The sequence below is a fragment of the Ranitomeya imitator genome, chromosome 1, assembly GCF_032444005.1.
Source record: "Ranitomeya imitator isolate aRanImi1 chromosome 1, aRanImi1.pri, whole genome shotgun sequence".
NCBI lineage: Eukaryota > Metazoa > Chordata > Amphibia > Anura > Dendrobatidae > Ranitomeya > Ranitomeya imitator.
The window spans coordinates 351,015,786-351,034,848 of NC_091282.1; the positions used below are offsets into that span (position 1 = coordinate 351,015,786).

The window sequence follows — 19,063 nt, forward strand, 5'->3', positions numbered from 1 at the left end:
TATTCCAATCAAGGAGAAAACCAAGTAGAGAAGAAGATAGGAGACCTGAGGTCACTCTGGGGGAGCTGCAGAGATCCACAGCTCAGGTGGGAGAAGCTGTTCACAGGATAATTAGTTATGTACTCAAAATCTGGCCTTTTATGGAAGAATGGCAAGAAGAAAGCCCTATTGAAAGCAACATAGAAGAGAAGTCCCATCGGCAAAAAAAATAAAAAAATGTTGGAGACACTGCTGGTACATGGAAGAAGGTGCTGTGGTCAGTTGAGATCAAAGGGGAACTTTTTGGGCTAAATGCAAAAACACTGCACATGACCCTGAAACCACCATCCCTACCGTCAAACATGGCGGCAGCACCATGCTGTGGGGATGTTTTTCAACAGCAGGGACAGGGAAGCTGGTCAGAGTTGATGGGAGGATGTATGAAGCTAACTACAGGGCAATCTTGGAGGAAAACTTGTCAGAGGCAGAAAAAGATTTGAGATCGGGGTGTAGGTTCACCTTCAAGCAGGACAAGGACACTAAACATACTTCCAGAGCTACAATGGAAATTGTTTAGATCAGAAGTGCACATTTTTTTGGTTAAAGGCCACAGTGCACCAATCTCAAGGGCAGCAAACTAAGGTTCTTCGATGAATACATCACCAGAACAAAGTTAACTATTTGAGGAGAATTTGGAGAGTAGAGATGAGCGAACATAGTCGTCTCCCTCCTTATTCGAAAAGTTATAGCGCTTACTAAAGAAGCTGCATAGGGAACCCGGCCATCTGGATCGCTCCCAATAATCAGCAGTTCGGCACCGCAGCTGCATGTGTTACGGCTGTGTGACAGTCACAACACATGCATGGACAGCCTGTGTGTTGTGACTGTCACAGCCTCAACCCATGCAGCTGCAGCACCGAACAGCTGATCATCTGGAGCATTCCAGGTATCTGGGTTCTCGATGCAGCTTCTTCAGTAAGCGCTATAGCTTACCGAATAAGGCGGGAGCTGACTGTTTCCTCGTTTCTATTGGAGAGCTTTGGCCCAAGAAAACTCAATCCTCCTCAATCTCAAATCTCCGTTTTGAGGATTTTAAGTTTTAAACACAGCTATAAAGGACATTATGGATTGCTACGTGAATGCAGCACCAGAAGCACCTCCGTGCTATGTGAATGCAGCTCCAGAAGAACCTCCGTGCTATGTGAATGCAGCGCCAGAAGAACCTCCGTGCTATGTGAATGCAGCGCCAGAAGCACCTCCGTGCCATGTGAATGCAGCTCCAGAAGAACCTCCGTGCTATGTGAATGCAGCGCCAGAAGAACCTCCGTGCTATGTGAATGCAGCGCCAGAAGCACCTCCGTGCTATGTGAATGCAGCGCCAGAAGCACCTCCGTGCTATGTGAATGCAGCGCCAGAAGCACCTCCGTGCTATGTGAATGCAGCGCCAGAAGCACCTCCGTGCTATGTGAATGCAGCGCCAGAAGCACCTCCGTGCTATGTGAATGCAGCGCCAGAAGCACCTCCGTGCTATGTGAATGCAGCGCCAGAAGAACCTCCGTGCTATGTGAATGCAGCGCCAGAAGCACCTCCGTGCTATGTGAATGCAGCGCCAGAAGAACCTCCGTGCTATGTGAATGCAGCGCAAGAAGCACCTCCGAGCTATGTGAATGCAGCGCCAGAAGAACCTCCGAGCTATGTGAATGCAGCGCCAGAAGCACCTCCGTGCTATGTGAATGCAGCGCCAGAAGAACCTCCGAGCTATGTGAATGCAGCGCCAGAAGAACCTCCGTGCTATGTGAATGCAGCGCCAGAAGAACCTCCGTGCTATGTGAATGCAGCGCCAGAGGCACCTCCGTGCTATGTGAATGCAGCGCCAGAAGAACCTCCGTGCTATGTGAATGCAGCGCCAGAAAGAGCTTCTGTACATGAATAGGTCATCAGAACCACACCAGTACATGTAGACAGTACAAAGCTTAGTACAGCGATAAATTGCAAATGTCAGGTCAGCCCCATATACAATTGTATAACATGAACTTACAACTCCCAGTATGTCCTTTACAATGGTAATAAGATGCTGGGAGTTGCGGTTACCAGACCGTGGACCATACAGGAACAATAATCCACGCCTTCCCCAGTTTACCTCATTTAAAATGGAAGCACAATCTTCAGGTCCTCCATGGAGTGCTTGCCAGTAACCGCCATCATCGCTGCCTCTGCGGGGTCGGCGGAAGTGTGATGAGGTCAGCAACTGCACATCGGGGCCCTGAGCAGACAAGCTTTCGTCTGCTCCTATGGTAAAGTGTACAAATGTATTCGGAAAGACGCAAATATATTTGAATATGGATAGAAGGAAGCGATGTCTCCGATATAGCGTAAAGAGCCGCAACAGACTTTGTCGGGCCTCATGCAGCTGACGGCATATATTGTGCAGACATGGTTTAGAACAGTGGTCCCCAACTCCAGGCCTCGAGGGCCGCCAACAGTGCAGGTTTTCAGGATTTCCTTAGTATTGCACAGGGGTTGGAATCATCACCTGTGCAGATGATCACATTACCACCGATGCAATACTAAGGAAATCCTGAAAACCTGCACTGTTGGCGGCCCTCGAGGCCTGGAGTTGGGGACCCCTGGTTTAGATCAAAGCATATTAATGTGTGTGAACGGCCCAGTCACAGTCCAGACCTAAATCCCATTGACAATCTGTGGCAAGAAATGAAAATTTCACTGACGTTCTCCATCCAATCTCACTGAGCTAAACATAGTTTACAAAGGAGAAGGGGCAAACATCTCAGCCTCTAGATTTCAAAGCTGGTAGAGATATACCCCAAAATACTTGTAGCAGTAATTGCAGTGAAAAGTCTTCTTACAAAGTATTGACTTTGGGGGGCTGAATACAAATGCATGTCATAATTGTTAGATTTATATTTTTAATCCCTTAATGACCTGCAATACGTCTTTTTACTGACCTGAGATATAAAAGACTAGCATCCCCATACAGGTGGCATCCATAGCCGTTTAATCCCTTAGGCTACGTTCACATTTGCGTTGTGCGCTGCTGCGTCGGCGACGCAACGCACAACGCAAACAAGAACGCATGCAAAAAACGCATAGTTTTGCGACGCATGCATCCTTTTTTGCCGGATTTTGGACGCAAAAAAATGCATCTTGCTGCGTCCTCTGCGCCCTAACGCTTGCGGCAAAAAAGACGCATGCATCGCAAAACGCATGCAAACGCATGTCCATGCGCCCCCATGTTAAATATAGGGGCGCATGCGTCGCCACGGCTGCGCCTGACGCAGCCCGGCAGAACGCAAATGTGAACGTAGCCTTAGATGTTGCTGTCAATAGTGACTATCAAATAAATGGTTAACAGAGTGTGGGGGCTTCCTCTTTATCCCCATCGGCACCCAGAAGTCATGATTGTGTTGTCCTGATGTTTGCCATGGCCATTCACAACCAAATAATGGCCTTAGAGTCTGCCGGCTATAGCAGACTGTTCAGAAGTTGCCGACATTTAGGTGGTAAAAATACATTTTTTTCATTCCCGTCATGTCACTTTGCATTAATTCCTGAAAATCACCTGAAGGGTTAATAAACTACCTGACAGCAGTTTTCAATATGTCAAGGGGTGCCGTTTTTAAAATGGTATCACTTTTGGGGCGGTTTCTAATATTTAGGACCCCTAAAGGCACTTTAAACATGGATAGGTCCCCAAGAAAATAATTTTGTAAATTTCCATGGGAAAAGGAAAAAAAAAAAAAATACTGCTACATTATTAAACCTCCTAAAATGCTAACAAAATAAAATACCATTTTACAAATTATGCCGATTTAAAAGCAGACATGAGGGAAATGTTATTTATTAGTGTTTTGCAATGGGATAACTGAGTTAAAGGGATAGTCAAAGTTTGAAAATTGCTATTTTTTACATTTGTCAAATTTCTGGTATTTTTTTTAATTAAACAAAACACATTGATCTAAGTTTACCATTATCAAAGTATAATGGGTCAAGAAAAAAGAAAAAAAAATCTCCAAATCAATGGGATATATTGAAGCATTTCAGAGCTATCATTAAAGTGACACTGGTCAGATTTCAAAAATTTGGCTGTCACTAAGGGGTTAAAATATTTAGAAACCATGTATCATTTATCTTACACTTCACAAGCACAGTACTTGCTACTTTAATTTTGGCATAACACGTAAAAACCCAATAAAATGATTTTAAGTTTGTGGGCATAACAATAAAAAATGTGGAAACGTTCATCAGGTATGAATACTTGTTCAAGGCACTGTATTTCTATTTGTGGAATTGAGGATCTTCACTACATTTTCCACTGGCTAAATACAGTTTTCCTAATCAATAAATCCACCACAGCTTTATTTTACATAGGATTCAGATTATGGGTACTAGAAATCCTTGGTTTCAACGTAGAGTGAAATAAAGAGCCTGGAGAACACATTAGTTAATATTAATTTATTAAAATGACAGCACACGTCGGTGTATAAAAGAATGGTACACAAAAGCTGTGAATGAGGAGTGATCAAAGCTTTCTGGTCACAACAGACAGACTGGCTATTGATACCGTTTAGACAATGAGAACAATAGAAATTTGTATTGTTCATATAGTTAATGTGAAGTCACCCAAATCTACAAGCAGTGGATATGCGGCTGTTTGCACATCTTGTGTCTTGTAGGGTTTCGAATTATATAAACGTACAAAAATATAAATGTACAGACAGATACTATTTTCTGGAAGAACCCTGAAAGTATACTTACCAATGTAGAACAGAGCAGACGGGGGTCACATTTGTGATAGCGGAGGACTGTAGCGTTATTACATAGACTGACAACGCCTGACAAGGTGCCAGGAACATCCTAATGGTAATGTCCTGGTACCACAATGCTGGACATGGCTGAACAACGTACAGATTGTATCAGTGTGATTTTCAACAACACCAATGACTAAAAGTAGCGTTAGGTGTATCTGCTACATCACTGCCTAATCCATGTGCACATCCATGTGCAACATAACAGTAGTAGGGAAAACAAAATGGTCTAATGTCAATAATACATGAGACGATCACAATGCCTTTGATTCTGCTCAGAAACTTTGGATAATGGATAGAAGACATGATTTACTGAGCTGACGGCCATCTCCGCCGAATGCGCCTGTGTTCTCAATAAGAAAGCTGCTGCCCAACTGCTTTAGGCCGGTTTCACACGTCAGTGGCTCCGGTACATGAGGTGACGGTTTCCTCACGTACCGGAGACACTGACTCACGTAGACACATTGAAATCAATGTATCTCTGCACATGTCAGCGTGTTTTCACGGACCGTGTCTCCGTGTGCAAAACATGAAGACATGTCAGTGTTCGTGGGAGCGTACGGATCACACGGACCCATTAAAGTCAATGGGTCCGTGTAAAACACCACGTGACTGCTCATACAGGAGAAGGTGCGGCGCGGAGAGGACGCTTCGAGGGAGCCGGGTGAGTATTTTAGTAACAGCGGGCGGGCGCACAGGGTGTGGGAGGGGAGTGGGGACAGGGATCTTTATTTTAAACACGAAAAAAAAAAAAAAAAAGGATTTTTCATATCTTCTCTCTAGCGAACGCTGCTGGAGAGAAGATATGAATGGCGGCTTCAGCACCAGATGCAGGGGACAGCGCTTACTTGTAGCGCTGTCTCCTGCACGGTCCGTGTAGTACCCAGTTGGCACACAGCTGCCGCACGTGTGCCACACTGATGTTCACGGTAAGCACACGGACAATTCCGGTACCGATTTTTCCGGTATCAGAATTATCTGGACGTGTGAGACAGGCCTTAGAGATCCTTCTCTCACTCAACATTATCTCTTGGCTAAACGTTAGGAGGCCCCCAATGGATGGCCAAACCGGTTCAGTAAACCTTCACCTCATATGTATGGGGGCCTTAATACTTTTTAATTTGCTGCTCATCTCCTGTAGAACATAAGGATAGGATGGAGAAAAAAGGACGTGCCACATCCTCACATCCTGCATCATCTGAGGAGTCACTAGGTGGATCACACCAACATAAGTGGGATTGGCTGCCATTAGTTTAATGTGTATGGAGACCTACAGTCAGGGCTTCTTAAAATTTGTTTTTAACCTTCTTTCAGCTGTGCAAAAAGGTGTCAGGGGCTCACCATTAGTGGTGCAAGGTTAAGCCAACATGAAAAGACAGGCTCAATTATGTTTTTGTTTCTTAAACTTCAGAATAATAAAGAATGTACAAAATTAGTTTATTGTGTTGCTACTTTAGAGATATCTATAGGAAGACAAAGCACTGTGCGTTTTATTATCATGTCCGTGAATACGGACTTTCAAGTTGAACCTCACCAACAGCTAGGGGGCGCCTCAATGGTAAGGACGGCCTTGCAGTTTGAGAAACACTGATGTAACCAAAAGATTATTGTAAATAATATGTCTATAAGGGATGCATGTTCTGATTCATTCTGGAAATCCCTAAGGATCTGAGATCACAGACTACCAATGTGATCACCTGATTAGGACAGGCAATTAGTCCAGACAGAAAGGTCATTAAATGCCTAATATAATGCATTAAATGACCAAAAACGGCGAAAGTTGACAACATTACTGAGATTCTAGTTTAGCTTTTATCACAAGTCGTGTGACAAGGCTCGTTAAAGCATTGACGTTGATTTTTTAGGATTGCTACTTCCAATAGGTGGCACTAGAGTTCTAGTCCTCTTCCTCTAAGACTAGTGGCATGAGTTTAATGACGAAACGCAAGAAGAAAAAAAAAAGAACGTTTGGCTAGCTTGTATTACAGCCATCTATTCTACTCTCAGGGAATTCAGATAGTGCTGCACTCCTTTCTGTAATAGGCTTTATGTAGAACATTGGTCTATGCCCCGTGTGCCTGTCAATTAAAACTGAGAACAGATCGCAGTATGCACAAAGCCGGAGGCCCCGATGTCTTGGCTTTCTAAGACGAGCAATCAGTGACTGTGCTCATTCTCAGAACTGTAAATTTAATGAGACTGCAGCAATATTTTATATTCCTAATCCCTAAATCACCCGAAGCCAGGCAACATTGCAGTGGCTTTCCTGACGGATGGCAGCCTTCAACTAGATGCACTTTAGCTGACGACAATTCAGTATCTGTCTGATGTGCTAAACTGTCTGAGAACACAGACCGGCCATATATGAAAACAGGCAACAGTATAGAAATATGTAAAACAAGTATACAGAGTAAAGCAGAAAACCATATTAAAGTAAGGTTAATGAATGTCTGATGCACATCGACAATCTGTGACCATATTGAAAAAAAAGGAAGGTAAGGATACTCATCAAAAATTGGAGGTGGATTGTAAGAACCATATATATATTAAAAATTGTATAAATGCACCAGTCTATAGTCTGTGTGATCCGATGATGCAGTCTTTTCACGGTCATCATTCATAATTTAGAAAATCTAATAAATGGTTTCAGTAACCATCGTCAAAGACTGATAAAATATAGCATAATCTATATTCATGTAAAATCTGAACATTTCTTACCCTTTACATTACAGTACGGTATGATGCTAAAAAAAAAAAAAATACTAAAATCTTAAAGTGCAATTCCACACAAATGGAAGCCCAGCAATCCGATGGAAACCAGTTCTCTCCATAAATGTAGACAGCACTTAGCATAGCTACGGGATGACATTTATACATTTACCGTGTTGTACCAAACACTCCTCGCAGATATACAATCCACTGCATCATTTGCCAGGTAAAGAGGAGGAACCATAAAAAGAGGGGGTTGTCAGAAAAAAAAAAGAATGGTGGTAAAAAGGAAGAATTAGAACCAGGGTGCATGTTTAAAGGGATAGTCAAGGCAAAATGAAAAGCTCACTGGTGGCAGAAAACAAAAAACCCCAAACTATATACTCACATACCATCACCGACCTGGGTCCAGCAAAGGCTGCGTCGTAGTCTGTACGTACAAAGAAGGAGGACATGTCACCATTCCACCTGCAGAAGACTTGCTGTGGTCTGATTGGCTGCAGCAGTCCTTTGACACAAGCACCGCATCACAGGCTGCAGTCGTCTGGTAGATTGGCGCAGTCTCCTCTCTGTGTAAGTGCAGACCTCAGAACATCCCGTGCAGGATCCAAGTGGGTGACAGTAGAAGAGTGAAAATTACTTTTTTTTAACTTCACCAAACCAGTAGTGAGCTTTTCATTTTGCCCAAACCACTCCTTTAAGACAAAGGGTTCAATCATACATTCATTGCAATAAATAATATATGAAGGCCGAGGGTATGACCAAGATTCCACCATAGTGGTGTTGGAAATAAAGTGTGAGTCAGCACTCACATAGCCAACTCTAAAATGCTCACTAAGAGAAGGCTGTCAATCATTGAATAAAACCGCCCACTGGACTCCTAATCATAGAGCAGGGATTTAAATTAAAGCACAAATCGTACATTTTTGCACAGGAGACCATGTTTAACATGACAGGTTCCTTCATGCGTTTACCTTCATATTCAGAATGCAGTATCATCATTCACAAGGAGTCGGACAGAATTACCGTATCCATCAATGAAAGCCCCATGGAAAGGCCAATAAGATCAGTTATGTCCAGGAAACATTGCATTTTTTGGAGTTCTGGTACAAGTCCTGTGATGTACACTGTATCAGAGTGCCATTCTAGCCCTGACTACATACATATACAGCACAGAGCGCCAATGAATGTGGAAAAAAAGACAGTTCAACGACCATTCTGAAGCTTGTGGCTGTGATAAAGTAAAGGCCCAGCGCTTACCTGGTGCTATTTTATAGTACTCTCCAAATATATTAATTCTGTGGGAAAGGGGTTAGGTATTTCAGGCAGTGACAATCCCACTAGCACAGCAGCAGAAGTAGACCAAAGAGTCACAATGCATTGCACTGCAACGCACTGCAGCGCTCCGGCCTCAGACAGATGCAAGTGAGGCGGCATTAATAAAGTAAAGCATAGTCAAATGTACAGTCTATAACGCCAATGACATGTTGGCAGCACAATATAACCCCATGAAGTGTCCCTTCAGTGATCGGGGGGTTAACTGTGAAGTTGCGCTCTACTGCTGTGGCGTTAGCCGCATAGTGTTGGTGCTGTGCCAGGAGAATTCAAGGGGACAAAGGGGCTTTATTAAAATTCATTCTTGCGTAGACGCATTTCATGCCGCCTCAGGTGGTTGTATAAGGACTGGACGTAGGTGAAAACGCACTTGGAGTCCGGCCTCTTTCCCATGATCATCATGTCCTCAACCTCCACCAGGGGAACACAGTCCACAAGATATCTGTCAGAAGAAAGATTTTTATTAAATCTGACCACAACAGAGTGGCGTGGAAAAACAGTCAATAAAAGGAATCATACAAAAAAAAAAAAAAAAAAATAGGGATTTAAAAAAAAATTAGAAGTTTTAGACCAATTACCAGTATATTGGAAAACATGGAAAAACATTTTTACACCGTAATTAAGACAGCAGGTACAGCATTTACAAGGGTACTTAAACTATGACCATACATTTTGCCAACTGCTCGTTAATATTTCCTTGGAACAAGGAGAACAGTCACCCTGGGCGAGAGCCCGCTGGTTTCTACCTAGCCTACTGCACTTTAAAGGGACACTGTCACCTGAATTTGGAGGGAACAATCTTCAGCCATGGAGGCAGGGTTTTGGGGTTTTTGATTCACCCTTTCCTTACCCGCTGGCTGCATGCTGGCTGCAATATTGGATTGAAGTTCATTCTCTGTCCTCCGTAGTACATGCCTGCACAGTGCAATCTTGCCTTGCGCAGGCGTGTACTATGGAGGACAGAGAATGAACTTCAATCCAATATTGCAGCCATCATGCAGCCAGCGGGCAAGGAAAGGGTGAATCAAAAACCCCAAAACCCCGCCTCCATGGCTGAAGATTGTTCCCTCCAAATCCAGGTGACAGTGTCCCTTTAAAGACAGGTATTTTTATCATTTCTGTTTGATGAAAAACCCGTTAACCTGAACCAGGAAAGGACACGACCTTGAGGACACTCCATTCCAATTCATTTTTTTAAGCAGTCCATCAGCACAAATTATTGTTCAAACAAAACAGAAAACCTTTTAAGGGATACGGAACTAATAAAAATCATTACTTATGCGCTCAAATCCACTGCAGTGTCAGAAATCTTTCTTTATTCACACATGCTATGAGGCGCTCAGTGCTCCCTTGCCATCTGAGCAGCTCGGTTCACCTTCCCACCCACCTGTTTTCCTCATCTACTTCCACCCATCTCTTCCTTGATTGCCAGCTCTGACTTTAGAGGAGCCAAAGAAGGGTTGGGGTAGAGGGGGAACAAAATATGTGGGAAGGTGAACTGAACTGCTCGGCTACTCCAAGGATGCACAGAGCACCCGGGCTTGCTGTGAACGGACAATTTTTGCTTACTGACTACCTTTAAAGAGGTATTCCTAAGATCATTCACATAAGTATCGTTGAGGCTGCAACTGCTCAAATGTCCACCAAGCTCTGATGATCCCTGTGAGAATGGAGTGGTGGTCGATCATGTGCACTACTGCTCAAATTCGCTATTATTGGAGTGCATAAAGAGTGCTGCGCTTGGCAGGTTATCTCCGGTGGTCCCATTAAGAATGAACGGAGCGGTTGTATGATCAACCAGTGCTTAATTCATACGGGGATCTTGAGAGCCAGCGTTCTCAGGATCGGTGGGGTCACAGCAGTCAGACCCTCAGCGATTGGGAAGTTATGTAATCCAAACCTCACACCTCCATCTCCAAGACTTCTCTCGTACTGCGCCAGCTCTCTGGAATGCACTTCCCCAGACGATCAGACTGATACCTAGCCCCGACCTATTCAAGCGCGCTTTAAAAACCCATCTCTTCAAAACAAGCCTACCACATCAACTACTCCGTAAACTTTGCCCTGTTCCCTCCTTCCAAATATTACTCTGAATCTGCACCCTACTATTCATCTGTCTCCACACCCTCCATGCACATAACTGCACTTGATACTTGACTATTGCACTTAAACACACGGGCTGATGACCGGATCATGCAGCTTTATATGATAATCCCTATTTATTATAATTGCCAGACCTGAAATAACAAGCACTTTTCACCTATTGTGTCCCCCCATTTCCTTGTAGATTGTAAGCTTGCGAGCAGGGACCTCACCCCTAATGTCACTGTTTAAATTGTCTTAACTTGTATTGAAGTTATTGTCTGTACATGTCCCCGCTTAATTGTAAAGTGCTGCGGAATATGTTGGCGCTATATAAATAAAAATTATTATTATTATTATTATGCCCTATCCATAGGAGAGAATGCTTGTTCCAACTTTATACTAGGATTTCAATTGTCACAATAGAGTAGGTAAAATCCAGAATTAATCCATGACAGAATAGAGCATGCGGAGCAGTTTTTAGGCAGCGTGTGAACAGAGATTTTCACTATATTTTATTTTGTGGAATAGCTGTGGAGATCTGATGTGGATTCTGAAGCATGAAAGTGTAGTTAAACCTTAGCATTCGCCTCCATTACATTACACAAAGCCCAATTCACATAAAGCCCAATCCATAAAGATATTACGGTACTTGCAATCCTTTAGTCATTGAAGAAAGTGAATTATATCACTCATATCTGTAGTGCTATACCCTACTTTTGACCAGTTCTTGATGCCAATGCCAATCACATTCCTAAAATTTCCTAAACACCCAGAGTATGGCAGTAAAGTCGCACATGCACAAGGATTGTTCATAGAAACAAATGTCTAACATTTTTGCAAGAAAAACATGTAATTCCATGAAATCTGAGCAAAGAGCTGTGTATGACATTAGAAGCTTTTCCATGTCACATGAGTGCAGGGGTCGGGTTGTGAGGTTGATCAATACTTTTTCTAGATTCTTCGGCTCCGATAATATTTGCACTTCATGCAGTGGTCCAAAGGGGGTGGCCACTTTATCTTTTTAACAGATGTGTTGTGGACATGATTTTGTAGCACTTAATATACTAGATGGTGGCCCGATTGTAACGTATCGGGTATTCTAGAATATGTAGGTAGTATATAGCACAGGCTACGTACTATATTGCACACAGCCACGTAGTGTATTGCACACAGCCACGTAGTGTATTGCACACAGCCACGTAGTGTATTGCACACAGCCACGTAGTGTATTGCACACAGCCACGTAGTGTATTGCACAGCTACGTAGTATATAGCAGAGCCACGTAGTATATAACATAGCCACGTAGTATATTGTAGAGCAGTGTTCCCCAACCCTGGTCCTCAAGAGCCAACAGGTCTTGTTTTCGGGATTTCCTTACTATTGCCCAGGTGATAATTGCATCACCTTCACAGACAATAATTCTATCACCTGTGAAATACTAAAGAAATCCTGGAAACATGACCTGTTGGTGGCTCTTGAGGACTGAAGTTGGGGAACACTGTTGTAGAGGCACGTAGTATATTGCACAATCATGTATTATATTGCACAGTCACATAGTATATTGCTACATAGTATATAGCACAGAGATGTAGTATATAACAGAGCCCACGCAGTATGTAACAGCCCATGTAGTATATAGCAATGTGGGCACTATACGCGTGGTTAAAAAAGACTTAAAATAAAAAATAAAACACATACTCACCTTCCGAAGGCCCCTTGAAGTCCTGGCGCCTGTGTGCGGTGCACGCTGCAGCTTCAGGTCCTAGGGTTGGTATGAGCGCATGACCGTGACGTCATGGCAGGTCCTTCTCGCATAGCATCCTTGGCACCGGAACCTGCCACTTGCAGTGCCGAGGACAGCGCACGACGTCAGAGGGTGAGAATAACCTTTTTTTATTATTTGTAACAATAGATCTTTTTACTATTGATGCTTCATTCGCAGCATCAATAGTAAAAAGTTGGTCACATAGGGTTAATAGCTGTGTTAACGGAGTGCGCTACACCGCGGCATAATACGGTCCGTTAACGCGGCCATTAACCCTGTGTGAGCGCTGACTGGAGGGGATTATGGAGCGGGCACTGACTGCGGGGAGGAAGGAGCGGCCATTTTACCACCGGACTGTGCCCGTCGCTGATTGGTGGCGGCAAAACAGCCACGACCAATCAGCGACTTGGAAGGAGGAAGTGACCCTTAGAAAATTATATAGTAGACAAGTATCAGATTCTACGCCTGTCACAGTTAGTGCAGTTTTCCTCACACACTAAACCTCGCTCCTGTTAACAAAATGGTGGCTGGTGGAGGAACATGTGACCAGACCGGTCTGTCGGCCTAGTCCAATTGTGAAAGACTTCACATGAGAAAATATAATATATATATACAGTGGGGCAAAAAAGTATTTAGTCAGTCAGCAATAGTGCAAGTTCCACCACTTAAAAAGATGAGAGGCGTCTGTAATTTACATCATAGGTAGACCTCAACTATGGGAGACAAACTGAGAAAAAAAAATCCAGAAAATCACATTGTCTGTTTTTTTAACATTTTTTTTGCATTTTATGGTGGAAAATAAGTATTTGGTCAGAAACAAACAATCAAGATTTCTGGCTCTCATAGACCTGTAACTTCTTCTTTAAGAGTCTCCTCTTTCCTCCACTCATTACCTGTAGTAATGGCACCTGTTTAAACTTGTTATCAGTATAAAAAGACACCTGTGCACACCCTCAAACAGTCTGACTCCAAACTCCACTATGGTGAAGACCAAAGAGCTGTCAAAGGACACCAGAAACAAAATTGTAGCCCTGCACCAGGCTGGGAAGACTGAATCTGCAATAGCCAACCAGCTTGGAGTGAAGAAATCAACAGTGGGAGCAATAATTAGAAAATGGAAGACATACAAGACCACTGATAATCTCCCTCGATCTGGGGCTCCACGCAAAATCCCACCCCGTGGGGTCAGAATGATCACAAGAATAGTGAGCAAAAATCCCAGAACCACGCGGGGGGACCTAGTGAATGAACTGCAGAGAGCTGGGACCAATGTAACAAGGCCTACCATAAGTAACACACTACGCCACCATGGACTCAGATCCTGCAGTGCCAGACGTGTCCCACTGCTTAAGCCAGTACATGTCCGGGCCCGTCTGAAGTTTGCTAGAGAGCATTTGGATGATCCAGAGGAGTTTTGGGAGAATGTCCTATGGTCTGATGAAACCAAACTGGAACTGTTTGGTAGAAACACAACTTGTCGTGTTTGGAGGAAAAAGAATACTGAGTTGCATCCATCAAACACCATTCCTACTGTAAAGCATGGTGGTGGAAACATCATGCTTGGGGGCTGTTTCTCTGCAAAGGGGCCAGGACGACTGATCCGGGTACATGAAAGAATGAATGGGGCCATGTATCGTGAGATTTTGAGTGCAAACCTCCTTCCATCAGCAAGGGCATTGAAGATGAAACGTGGCTGGGTCTTTCAACATGACAATGATCTAAAGCACACCGCCAGGGCAACGAAGGAGTGGCTTCGTAAGAAGCATTTCAAGGTCCTGGAGTGGCCTAGCCAGTCTCCAGATATCAACCCTATAGAAAACCTTTGGAGGGAGTTGAAAGTCCGTGTTGCCAAGCGAAAAGCCAAAAACATCACTGCTCTAGAGGAGATCTGCATGGAGGAATGGGCCAACATACCAACAACAGTGTGTGGCAACCTTGTGAAGACTTACAGAAAACGTTTGACCTCTGTCATTGCCAACAAAGGATATATTACAAAGTATTGAGATTAAATTTTGTTTCTGACCAAATACTTATTTTCCACCATAATATGCAAATAAAATGTTAAAAAAACAGACAATGTGATTTTCTGGATTTTTTTTCTCAGTTTGTCTCCCATAGTTGAGGTCTACCTATGATGTAAATTACAGACGCCTCTCATCTTTTTAAGTGGTGGAACTTGCACTATTGCTGACTGACTAAATACTTTTTTGCCCCACTGTATATATATATATATACAGTGGGGCAAAAAATATATATATATATATCTAATTGTCTAAGGGTTTTTCCGTCTGTCTGTCTGTCTGTCCTGGAAATCCCGGCCCAATCAGAGACCGGCACAGCATCGACGTAGAAATCCCGCGTCTCTGATTGGTTGAGGCCGCTAGGCCTCGACCAATCAGCAACGGGCACAGCGACGATGATGTCATAATGGTTGCCATGCATATTCTAGAATACCCGATGCGTTAGAATCGGGCCACAATCTAATATATATATATATATATATATATATATATATATATATATATATATATATATATATATATATATATATACTAGATATATATATATATATATATATATATATATATATATATATATATATTGGTCGAGGCCTGGCGGCCTCGACCAATCAGACGCAGGATGTCTACGTCCTTTATGACATCATCGTCGCTGTGCCCGTTGCTGATTGGTTGAGGCCGCCAGGCCTCGACCAATCAGAGACGCGGGATTTCTACGTCGATGCTGTGCCGGTATGACTCTGAAAATACACACAATGAGGTCTTCTTAGTTTTAATGGTTACGCATTCGCATCGGGTATTCTAGAATATGCATGTCCCTGTAATATATGGACAATGATGATTCCAGAATTGGCGGCAGACTGTGCCCGTCGCTGATTGGTCGAGGCAACCTTTATGACATCATCGTCGATGCTGTGCCGGTCTCTGATTGGTCGAGGCCGCCAGGCACCCTTAGGCAATTATAAATATAGATACTCTGAGCTATTAACTGCTGTTTTAGTAACAGGCCAAAAGGTCAAGCTGTAAGCTAGCTGTGCAAAGCATGAGCAGGTTTAAAGGGAACCTGTCACCTCAAATTGGCGGGATATTTAAATGACTTACCGGTCCGATGGGCGGCGTTTCATCTTCATTTCTCCACCCCGTCTGTCCCTGTTGTCCGCAATATGTTAGTGAATTAGAGTACTTGTGCTCCATAGTTGGTGCGTGCGCAATGCAATCTTCGGTCGCGCGCGCAGTATGCTTTGCCCAACAGTTGGCAAAGCTGAAAAGCATTACTGCACATGCGCCCACGCACTATGTCCCGCAACACAGCAAAATACTTTGGGGACATGGTGCGCAGGCGCATGCGCAGCAATGCTTTTTGGCTTTGCCCGCAGTTGGTTTTGGAGTTTTTTATTTGAATTTGATGCTCGCTAAAAGAGTGGGAAAAACTGAAGGTATTTATTCTGTCGTACGGCCATCAGCTGGCATTAACCGTTAGATGTAAAGAAGAAACACCCGCTCAGCTTTACTGGGTAGAGTTGGTTAATGGTGGATATTGTTATTTGGATATGTTTAAAAATTAGAAATTATTATATTTGCTTGGGTATATTCATTTCTATATACATAATTGTCTAAGGGGTACTTCCGTCTGTCTGTCACGGTTATTCATTCGCTGATTGGTCTCGGCAGCTGTCCAACATGGCTGCCGCGACCAATCAGCGACGGGCACAGTCCGATTAGTCCCTCCCCTACTCCCCTGCACGGCGCCCGCTCCGTAATCCCCTCCACTCACACAGTGTTAATGGCAGCGGTAACGGCCCGCGGTGTAACGCAGTCTGTTACCGCTGCTATTAACCCTGTGTGTCCCCAACGATTTACTATTGATGCTGCCTATGCAGCATCAATAGTAAAAATATGTAATGTTAAAAATAATAATAATAAAAAAAAAACTGCTATACTCACCCTACGCCGCCTTTCTCGCTCCTCGCCACACTCCCGGGACCGCTCCATTGCAAGCGGCAGCTTCCGGTCCCGTCCCAGGGCTGGTGTGCGACAAGGACCTGCCATAACGTCATGGTCATGTGACCGTGACGTCATCATAGGTCCTGCTCACACCAGCCCTGGGACCGCAAGCTGCCGCTTACAATGGAGCGATCCTGGGAGCGTGGCGAGGAGTGGGAAAGGCGGCGGATGGTAAGTATAGCAGGACTTCAACGGGCTATAGGTGAGTATATGTTTATTTTTATTTTTTTTTAAGTCTCTATACTACGTGGCTCTGTGCTGGCCAATATACTACGTGACTGGCCAATATACCGTACTACGTGGGCTGTGCAATATACTACGTGGCTGGGCAATATACTACGTGGCTGGGCAATATACTACGTGGCTGGGCAATATACTACGTGGACATACATATTCTAGAATACCCGATGCGTTAGAATCGGGCCACCATCTAGTATTTTATTTTTCACAGCACTTCAGAAGAAGGCCCCTGAAAGGTTATTCTCAAGTACGGTAACTACCGTATTTTTCGGACTATAAGTCGCACTTTTCCCAAACAAATTTGGGAGGAAAATGGAGGGAGTGCATCTTATAGTGCAAACTCGGCTCTGCTCACGGTGATGCACTTGGCTCTGCTCACCAGGCTGCGGCGCCGCCACATTTCTGCCGCCAGCATCCTGAGGAAGGGACCCTGCTCCATGCTGTGCCTCACTGCCGAAACCGTATCTGCAGCATCACACCCTGGGACTGCAGCATTGCTTTTGCCACCACCGGCATCCCGAGGCAGGGACGATGCCTTCTGTGACGCTGCTGTACCTTCTGTGACCCCGCTGTACCACCGCCGGCCCTCAGGTAAGATACTTTAAATTCGGACAATAAGATGGACCCCCATCTTATAAAATAAAAAAATATATATTTTTTCTGCTATATTCCACCCCAAAAATTGGGGTGGGTCTTAGAAAAATACGGTAAATGGGTAAAAGTGTAAAGTGCTCGTAAAAACAGAATATCTTACAATTTAGTTCTTAATAAAATCCTGTGTTTTCTCAAGACCAGAAGGATTTTCAATGTAGTCTATCAGCAGTGACTAGTCTCCTAGGCAAGGAGCACAGTAAGTTTGCAAGAGCTGCTCTGAAGCTGGCAGGAATGATGGATCTGGCCAGCTTCAGTGCCCATGCTTCTCTGGTCCTACAGAGGCAAAGAGCAAAGGGCCAGAGACAACCATTCTGATGGTCCAAATTGTAAATTATGATTCCACTAGCAGAAAAACCCTTTAAAGAGGACTTATCACACAGGAAAAAGTGGACAGTTTTTATTCTTGCAGCTCCATTGCCTGTTCCATTTATTAATTTATTTTTTATTCTGCCATACAGGTCCAGAGATATAGACCTTTTTAGTGCAAATTTTTATGGCCTTTACAATGAGTAGCAGCTTATAGGACGCTCTGGGGGCTGTATCCTTTGGCTGCTCTGTGTGTAATACCTTCTTACTAAAAGGCTATGAAAAAAAGCACCGAATAAAAATGAAAACTGAATACTTAGGGGAGCAAGAATAATAAAAAAAATAATAATCCAGAAACTGTCCAATTTTGACCTGAAGATAAGTCATCTTTAAGCAATCCTGAAAAGGCTTTTATTACAGTGAATCTGGCAGTTTGAATAATGGCATTAACCTGCAGATAAATTAATATCGTTATGAAGGTGACCGACCGCTGTACTGAAAATGCGGCCCTCAGGAAATAAATTTAGGTTATTCCTCCTCAGAGCAGCTGGCTTTCAGTCATGCAGGCGTGCTTGCGGCCAATAGTCATCTCTCTACACGGCGGTAGGCATGCACTGGGTCTTTGACTAACAACCAGCTCTGGCCTCGTCCTTTGCTTAGCTGGGTGTCAGTTGAGGCTACTTTCACACTTGCGTTTTTAGCAATCGTCGCAATCCGTCATTTTGGGCAAAAAACGGATCCTGGAAATGTGCTCGCAGGATGTGTTTTTTTCCCCCACAGACTTGTATTAACGACGGATCGCGATGGATGGCCACACGTCGCGTCCGTCGTGCAATAGATCAGTCGTGTTTTGGTGGACAGTCGTCACAAAAAACCGTTCAATGTAACGTTTTTTTGTCCGACGCGTCCGCCATTTTCTACCACGCATGCGCAGCCGAAACTCCGCCCCCTCCTCCCCGGACTTCAGAATGGGCAGCGGATGCATTGAAAAACTGCATCCGCTGCCCACGTCGCGCACAAATTTCACAACGTGCGTCGGTACGTCGGCCCGACGCATAGCGACGGACCCGTACCGACGCAAGTGTGAAAGTAGCCTTAAGTGTCGGGCCTGCTTAAAGCCATGACTAGGGGGCCATGACTA

The 19,063-nt window shown here is 44.0% G+C and overlaps 1 protein-coding gene across 2 annotated transcripts in view; it reads right to left on the minus strand.

Moving 5' to 3' along the window:
- Positions 1-4,437: 4,437 nt before the first annotated feature.
- SMTN (smoothelin) overlaps positions 4,438-19,063 on the minus strand; it is a 173,251-nt gene continuing 158,625 nt past the window's right edge. Inside the window, exon 19 of one of the 2 annotated variants that reach the window (XM_069760252.1) lies at positions 4,438-9,291. In XM_069760252.1, coding sequence (XP_069616353.1) covers positions 9,141-9,291 — 151 coding nt within the window. In that variant the 3' untranslated portion in view covers positions 4,438-9,140. The remainder of the gene's footprint in view (positions 9,292-19,063) is intronic. The other variant, XM_069760258.1, reaches the window with a different exon arrangement.